At 43.7% G+C, this 8,937-nt stretch overlaps 1 protein-coding gene across 6 annotated transcripts in view; it reads right to left on the bottom strand.

Annotated features, from left to right (window-relative positions):
• Positions 1-35: 35 nt before the first annotated feature.
• GLYR1 (glyoxylate reductase 1 homolog) overlaps positions 36-8,937 on the bottom strand; it is a 40,441-nt gene continuing 31,539 nt past the window's right edge. For all 6 annotated transcript variants that reach the window (XM_039349821.1, XM_039349822.1, XM_039349823.1 and 3 more), the window contains 3 exons: positions 6,443-6,622; positions 4,541-4,665; positions 36-3,545 (listed from right to left, as the gene is read on the bottom strand). In XM_039349821.1, the coding sequence (XP_039205755.1) occupies positions 3,471-3,545; positions 4,541-4,665; positions 6,443-6,622 (380 nt within the window). In that variant the 3' untranslated portion in view covers positions 36-3,470. The remainder of the gene's footprint in view (positions 3,546-4,540; positions 4,666-6,442; positions 6,623-8,937) is intronic.

The raw sequence follows: 8,937 nt of genomic DNA, 5'->3' as shown, positions 1-8,937 counted from the left end.
AAGAACAAATGACAAAATAGAGAAAAGCACTGTTATTCAACATAGCTAATTATTTAGTAAGCAAATGATTTTATTTTCTAATGTTTATAAATAAATACATAAATACTGGAGATTTTTCTCATTTTTCTTCTAATATAACCACTTAGACGAAGAACAAGGTCAACAAGTCAATTCTGTAACTCTTCCTAGCCACCCTGTAAAATAAACAGTTCAATTCTTTCCATCTCATTTCAAATGTTAAAAGAGTTTTTCTGTTTTTTTTATATATTTTCAAACAATATTACTAAAATAAACTACAAAGTTGTCATTGCAAAGGAAACTGGTGTGTGGTAGAACCCCAGCTGTTGTGGTTTGTACACTGTAATTGATGATTAAACAGGAGTTTTTACCAATCTCCGTACATCCTGGTCTCACCATCAAATTTTCAAATTTGCAGTATATTCTTTACTTTTATTAATGGCATTCATCCTTTCCAAAGTTTTTCCATTCCCTCATCCTTGAAGTTATACACAAATTTATACTCTTGACTAATGCATCTATTACCATTTTTGTGTTTGGGGAATGGGAGGTTCGTATTCTAATTCTTCCCCCAAAGTATGCAGTTAGGAAAGAAGAATACTTTAGAGCAACAAGCAGCACTGTGTTACCAAGAAAGGTTTTATTTCCTTTTGCCAGTAGCTTTGTTAATTGCACAAGAAAAAAAAAATGATTTTGTCTGTGTTTGCCATTTAATCATCACCACACATCCTATCTCAATGACAAAACATTAATTAAAAACAAGGCAAAAATTTAAAAAAAAAATTCACAACCTTAATTACCTATAGATCATTCATCAAAGGAGAAGGAATTAAAAGAAACAGATTTTTTTTTCTTACAAGCTCTCCACAAGTGTAAATATATTTTATCTTGAAAAAGGAGGGAACAACAAAAAAAAGCAACTGCTAAAACAGAAATCCCATTTTAAAAAAAAGAAACTTTACAGTATTGTCAACAATATTAAGACAACAATGACTAAGCCAGTTCCATCGTATTCTCCTGTAACAAACGCTTCCCCTCCTGTGCCACTGCCAGGTCAAATTTAAGGACACCCCAACCAAGAATTGATCAAAGCTGGCTCTCAGAGCAGAAAGACGAAGTAGGAAAGGAGTCCCATGGCACCTTAAAACCAGCAAATATATTGCAATGTAAAACTGGTAGACTAATGGATGCTTTGACCCATAAAATTGGATGTTGCAAAGCCCAGTTTACATAAACTGTTTGGCTGCAAATGAAAGAAAACACGGGTGTCCTTCTAAAAAAAAAAAAGACATGAAATGGGCCAGCAGTTCCAAGCTCTTATTAGCGTTTTGAGTTGTTCCCCCTTGGGGTATCACTAACTGTGCAGTCCTGCAGAAGTGACCGCACCCTTCAGATCTTTCTTCTGACAGAAAAACCACAAGATAGATTGAATGGAAGACGCTGCAGTTCTCTTATACTGTAGTTGCAATTCCTAGTTCCATTTGCATGTTTTTTCTTGGGAGGCAAAATAAAATATTCTGGGAACTATTTCTGTTCATTCTGTTCACGGACTGCAAGGTTCTCACAAAATCTCAGAAGGGTCTCCCTGTCCTTTTCCTAACAATCTTTAAGACCTGTGGACTTCAAACTCCTAGAATTCAATTCCCCAACAATGCTGGCTGGGGAATTCTGGCAGCTGAAGTCCATAGGTCTTTGGACGTCCCTGCTTTAGAAGGTCTTTGGAAGAGTAGCTTCCTGGTGTAATTTACTGCCTAAAGAACAACCATCCTGAGTAAGGTCATCTCCCCCCAGATTCATTTGCTCCTCCTGACAGATACTGGTTGTCCTTAAAAGCTTCACTTACTCATAAGGAGTTCATTTCCATTAACAAGATACACTTCACTGTGGGAAAAAGCAGGCAGATAGCTATTGGGAGCTAAGAAACCCCTGGACAGGGACAAAAACTAACGTCCTTTTTTAAGGTGGATTGTCAGTACCACAGAAGAGGAAAAAAAACTATATAAGGAGTATGTGCTGTAGCAAGAGCAGAGTATGCTTATGCCTACTTTTTTTAATATATCAACTAAAACTTTTAATATATCAACTAAAACTCTGGATCTTCTGCACCTGCACTCAGAATGGGCCAGCATATCCAGATTGCTTGGAGATCAACCCAAGGTTCAAAGGGATGGATGTCACATTTGCACTGTGAAAATTTAAATACTGGCAAGAGACGTTCATCAGTCTGAAATGCACAATGAAGCGGACTCGGTATCTGGGTGCTGAGCTTTTGAGCTGTTTATGCAAATGTGAAAGTCTCTGCATGAACCCAGAATTGTTTCCAACCCTTTCTGATGTATGCATTCCAAGCTTGAGCAAAGGGCTTTCTTTCAAAATTAATACTGACGTTTGACACTGAAAAAAGCATCACAATTCTGTTGGAATGTGCTGATGCGCTTCGGTATTCTAAGATTACTCTGTTATTTCAACAAAGTATTAAGCTGTATCAGTTTGTAGCTTGCTGAATCTTTCATTACATTACTTGCAAGCAGGATTTCTAGTTCACCTTATGTGTATCTTCCGTTTTTCAGAAAGAAAAACATGGAAGTCAAATTCTTTATATCAAAGTATCTTTTTTTCTCCCCTGACTAACGGGCAACACTCGTCAAGACCAAATCATCCTTGCAAATATTAGGAGCAAAGATGTGTACATTCAGGGTGCTAATTCTCCAAGATGAACCTGAAAGAAGACTCTAAATGTTCTACCTTTTTTTTTTTTAAATGCCCTCTACAAATCTATTCTGTGAAGCACAGGCAGGTCAAATCATTTTACAAATGCGGTCAGAATAGATAAACCATTTGGGAATTAAGAGCCTGCAGAGACATCCTACGTGTCAGAGACTCATTTTGAATTGGAATTAAATAAAAGACTGGTTCTCTCATTTATAAAAGCTGTTTCCATGGAGAAGGCCTGGATGCAAACTGTTCTTTTTCTGTTAGGGAACTATGGCCAGGCGCTATATTAATTTACCCCTCACATCTACTGTTCTAATCTTTTTCTCCAAGGAAAAAAAAAACACAGGTGTGCCAGAATCCCACCCCAATTGTCAAAACCACCCAGGTAAAGGGACATCCATATCCAGGGACACACATACAATGAGAACTGGGATTAAAGCCAAGCAGCATTATTGAGGGGAGGGGGGGCTATTCCATTCTATGACTCCCAAGGGGTGTTGTCCAATCTTTCTACTGCTGCTGCAGATGACACAGGAAGGCATACTGTAGCAACTGTCCTTGTGGCAGCTCTCAAAAAAAAGAGGTTTTGTATTAAAAAGGAAAAAAAAGGGGAGGGGAGTAGGTGGGAGTAAGGAGAAAGGAGAGGAGGAGAGAGACAAAGATGGACTGGTCCAGAGTTAAAACCCAGTATTCATCATTATAATTAATCATAGTATTAACAATGAGAAGAGGATAGCCTAGTGGATGTAGGCCCTGTACACAGCAGACATGTCGTTGTCAGACTGGTCCAACGCTTTTGCCCGTTTGTAGACCTGAAGGAGAGAACGGAGCAGAAGAGAGGAGTCACAAAGTAGGGTGAGTGGCTTCCTACTAGCATCTTAAACACCCCCCGGCTGCCTCTACTAACTTTCCTTCCAGCCAAAGTGCCTAAACAAATTAAGGGGGATCCAGAATCTGCTGTTAAGGGGCTCAATTTGAAAAGGGGCTCAACAGTCACTAAATCATTCGTTTAGTGACTGTTACAAAAGCAACGGAAAAAAATGACTTAGGACCATTTTACACACTGGTCACCCTGGCGACATCCCCAGGGTCACATGATTAAAATTTGGACGCTTGGCAATTGGTTCGTATTTATGACGGTTGGGTGTCCTGGGGTCTGTGTGATCCCCCTATTCTGATAAGCACAAGTCAATGGGGAAACCAGATTTGCCTAACAACCGTGTGACTAACTGAACAATTGCAGCTACTCTCTTAACAATCAGAGGCAATTAAAATTAATGAAGGAGGCAGCTAAGATCAAATATCTAGACCAGTGGTGGCGAAGCTATGGGACGGGTGCCAGAGGCGGCATTCAGAGCCCTCTCTGTGGGCACGCGTGCCATCGCCCCAGTCCTAGGCCTTCAGCTGGGTTTTATAAAACCTTTTTGCTTTAGGCCTCCGCTGCTGTGTGCAAAAAAAAAAAAAAAAAGGTTCAATCAATCAGTCAATTTCAACTTCTCGGGGAAAAAAAGAGATCTTGCAAAGTTGAAATTGATTGATTGAACTTTTTAGTCCCACCCAGTCTGCCGTTACCACCGCAGCCACACCCACCCGGCACTCGACGATGTGTAAGTGGGTTTTGGGTTGCAGTTTGGGTGCTCAGTCTCTAAAAGGTTTGCCATCATTGATCTAGACTGAAAAAAACAACAACAATCTCAATCCAGTCTTCAGATGCAGGTACTTTTCTAAAGGTTTGCCAAACAGAAAGAAAGAAAGAAAGAAAAAGACTGGACTGAACAGAAATAGGCTCGCTTGGGAAAAAACCTACCTCGTTGGCTGCAGCTGCCATGGGAGTTGGATGATTAACCGAATCGCCCAGTGCAATGGCTAATCTGAGATCCTTCTGGATGTATTTCAGGTAGAAATCAGGCTTGAAGTTTCCTTGCAGGATATCTAGAGAAGGCCAGATACGTTTTCATATTCCACTTTCCCTGCTGACCACCCTTGTCCCTTCAGATTTCCCCACTCCCAGTGCCCCTATTTAAACAGGCAAGACCGTGTCAGGCCAAAGTGATCCTTTCGCAGATTATCCATGCTAACAAACTCTCTAGCTGGCCCCCAAAGTTTTTTACCTACTTTCAAGATTGCAGTTTGGTATATACCAGGGGTAGGCAACCTTGGTTCTTTTATGACTCGTGGATTTCAACTCTCAGAATTCCTCATCCAGGCTCTGGGAGTTGAAGTCCACGAGTCATAAAAGGGCCAAGTCTGAAGACCCATGGGCTTGACAATAATAGAACTGGTTGGTCATTCTCTTCTTCTAGGGCAGGGGTAGGCAACCTTGGCTCTTTTATGACTCCTGGACTTCAACTCCCAGAATTCCTGAGCCAGCCATGCTGAGGGGAAAGGGAGAGGTTTCCAAGCTGAGCCATGCTGGCTCAGGAATTCTGGGAGTTGAAATCCACAAGTCATAAAAGGGCCAAGTTTGAAGACCCATGGGCTTGACAATAATAGAACTGGTTGGTCATTCTCTTCTTCTAGGGCAGGGGTAGGCAACCTTGGCTTTCCTAGAATTCCTGAGCCAGCCATGCTGAGGGAAAGGGAGAGGTTTCTAAGCTGAGCCATGGCTGGCTCAGGAATTCTGGGAGTTGAAGTCCACGAGTCATAAAAGAGCCAAGGTTGCCTACCCCCTGGTATATACACATGTGTTTACTTTCTACTGCCCTTTACTCCAGTCCTTCCACTTCTTTTTATTGTTTGAATATACACACAGAGAGAAATTGCTTTCCTTAAGAACTCAGGACAACAGCCCCGGAGAGAGATCTCCCTTAATATATCCCAAGCACAAACTTTAAAGGTGGATGAACTTCACAACTGAGGGAGATTTGAGCCTGGGCCTTCCTGGGCCTGTCCATCACTTTAACCACTCCACTATCACAGTTAGAAAGCATGTCAGGCCAGGAGGAACTATCTGGAAACCTCCAGCAGGTATGGCTATGGGAGGTATAGGAAACAGCCCTATCCCATACAACAGTGGTTCTCACCCTGTGGGTCGGGACCCCATTTGGGGTCGAACGACCATTTCACGGGGGTCGCCAAACAACGCAGTCCGCCATTTCCCCCCCCCCCCTTTTCCTTAGCTGGGCTACTCCCTTTTATTCTATTGGCTTTTGAAAGCCAATCAAATAGACTCTCTTGAATAGAGTCTAATTCTATTGGCTTTCAAAAGCCAACAGGAATTGTCCAGGCTGTCTCTGCCCTGCTGAGCCCGCCAAAAGTCCCATTCTGCAGACGGTGCTGCACCAGTTGAGCAGTCCTCGACTTACGACCGGTTGGGGGGTCGCGGCATTAAAAAGGTTGAGAACCACTGCCATACAAGGAAGAGCTAGTTCAAGAGTAGAGGCAGGCAATCAGCTGACTTCCAGAGCAGTGTTTCTCAACTTTGGCAGCTTTAAAAGGTGTGGACTTCAGCTCCCAGAATTCCCAGTCAACACAGGAACTCTGGGAGTTGGAGCCCACACATCTTAAAGCCGCCAAGGTTAAGAATCGCTCCAGATATTTAGGCCATCCACTCCCATCAGGCCCTACCGAGATGACCCAAAGCAAAGGACTATGGGAACTGATCAGAACAATTGGAAGATTCTGGATTGCCTACACCTGGTTGAGAGAAACAGCCTTTTTATATCCCCCCCCAAAAAAGGGGGGGAGAGAGGGAAATGAAGAACTTTACTTTGGCACTTCTGATCCAGGAAGATGCTGGCAAGCTGTCCCTGATTGAGGATGTCCAGAAGGGTTTGCTGGGACTGACCGGTGACCTGAGCCAAAGTCAGCCCCTCTGCTATTGTGGCCATGAAGCTTCCTTGGACCATGTTCACGATCAGCATCATCTTGGCCGCATTCCCTACTTCTCCTGTGGGAGACGGAGAGACAGTGAGATTATTTACAAGAAGATGGGATTTAAAAAAAGTTACCTGCTCCACCATATCTTAGACCAGGGGTTCTTAACCTGGGCGATATCGCCCCCCCAGGGGGAGATTTCATTTTTCAGGGGGGGGTGATGGAACGAAAAGGGGGCGATAGGGAAGCGATGGAGCGAGAAGTTTGGGGGACACTTTTGAGACTTTTTTGTACAGTGAATGGCTGTATATCTGTCGTACGAAAACATCAGATCGCTCGCTCTTAGTGGATTGAATTGTGTTTTCAAATACAATTTCAAACCCATATGAGCCGAGGTGGCGCAGCAGTTAGAGTGCAGTACTGCAGGCCACTTTAGCTGACTGTGTTCAGCAGGTCAGCGGTTCAAATCTCACCGGCTCAAGGTTGACTCAGCCTTCCATCCTTCCGGGGTAGGTAAAATGAGGACCCAGATTGTTGGGGGCAATGTAAATAGATATATATATATATACATTGCTTACTGGTGTACACCGCTTAGAGAGTGCTTGCACTTAAAGCGGTATATAAGTCTCATAAATAAATAAATAAACAAACAAACAAACGTCCCTCCAGCTAGCTTCAGGACAGAACACCGTACGTATGTGAATACGCATTGCTTATCTTCATGTGCGTTGCGCAGCAGCCTCTACCCATACAGTGGCGCGAATATGGGAGATATGGGAAAAAGACTGGAAATAAATTATTTGCATCGATATGTCCTGATGACAATTTTAAAGAAAACAAAAAAAAGTGTTTGCATAAATTGAAGAATTATTTCTTATGTTGTGATTGAGAGGTTATGTTGGGGGAGGGGGGCGATGACAACTTCCTCATCGGCTCAAGGGGGCGATTCGTTCAAAAAGGTTAAGAACCCCTGTCTTAGACCTTGTTAAGGCATTTGATAACATCTACTAATCTGTCTCTCGATGCATTCTTCTACTTTTTTATACCCCAACAATAAATTTCTGTGGACAACCAAGGATTCCCCCCCCCCCAAAAAAAACTTGTGTAGCTTCTTCACTATTCTTCAGAATTCAGCTTCATCGTAATTTACCGGTCCTAAGAGCTAGTCAAAATACTTCCCTTCTAATTTCTTTACACTGGTTGCCCCATAGCTAATGCGACACATTTAAAAGGATGCGACCAGATAGCAAAAGTCTTGGATGGTGCTGGTATAGGCAAGATTTGCTCTTTTTTAATAGATGAAGTCCATTGTTTTCTTGTAGAGGTTCAGAGGTTTGGGATAAATAGGTACTGCAATGGACACTGCAATGAACAAGGACACACATTCAATTTTGCAGCTACTAAAATTGTTGGACGAGCAGGCACAAAAACAGCCAAGGAAGTGATTGAAGGCTGGGAAATAGGCCCCCCATCAGTCAACAGGAGTGCTGATTTACCATCGGCTTATCAAGTACTTAGAACAGGGGTGTCAAACTCAATTTCATTGAGGGCCGCATCAGCATTGCGGTGGGGGGGTGGTGGCCAGGGTGGGTGCAGCCTACTGGGTGGGCATGGATGGAGTGGGTGTGACCTACTGGATGGGCATGGCCAACTCTACATCAAGGGTGCCAGTGGGGGCCTGGGCAGGAGTGGGACAGATCTGAGGGTCTCTGGCAGAAGGGGGTGGGACCGGGGCAAGCGCCAAGGCACGGTCCATTTCTTCATTCCTCACGAACGGTGACACCTCCCCACCGCGCACCCAGGGAGCGGGGCCGACGCGGCAGGGGCTGGTTCCTCGCTGTTTCGACGGCCTTGTGGAGCTAAGACTGAATGTGTTTCAGCATAGATGGCCACCACAAAATTGTACATCGGCTCCCGGCTGGCCTGCACCAGAGCCAAGGCAGCGGGGGCCATTCCCTCACTGTTTCCAGGATGGCTTCGTGGGCCACATGAAACCACTTTGTGGGCCGCATCCGGCCCCCGGGCCTTGTGTTTGACATGTCTGACTTAGAAGGCGAGGGCTGGGCAGCACAAGGAGACCACAGCTAATGACTTAAAAGCCAGCCATTAACACACCCCAATCAATATCTAAAAGCCACTTACATCAGGCACTATAAATACCACACACAGAACAGCACACACTTTGCTAGAGAGAAATTCCCTGATGATGGGCTCCAGCAGGAGTCTGAAAGCTCAGAAGTTACTGGTCCCAGTGACTGACCCAGATTGGACAATGTCCACAGAGAACCCCAATACTGGGATATATAAGTCAATTAATTAATGACCCCACCGATCAAAATATACTACGTGGCCAATAAATCCACACAGAACCATTTCAATGGATGCTAT

This window comes from Crotalus tigris, unplaced genomic scaffold (genome assembly GCF_016545835.1).
Source record: "Crotalus tigris isolate CLP2741 ecotype Arizona unplaced genomic scaffold, ASM1654583v1 scf7180000018301.7375997, whole genome shotgun sequence".
Taxonomy (NCBI): domain Eukaryota; kingdom Metazoa; phylum Chordata; class Lepidosauria; order Squamata; family Viperidae; genus Crotalus; species Crotalus tigris.
Note: the sequence above shows the minus strand (reverse complement) of the source record. Positions and strands in the feature narration are given on the sequence as shown.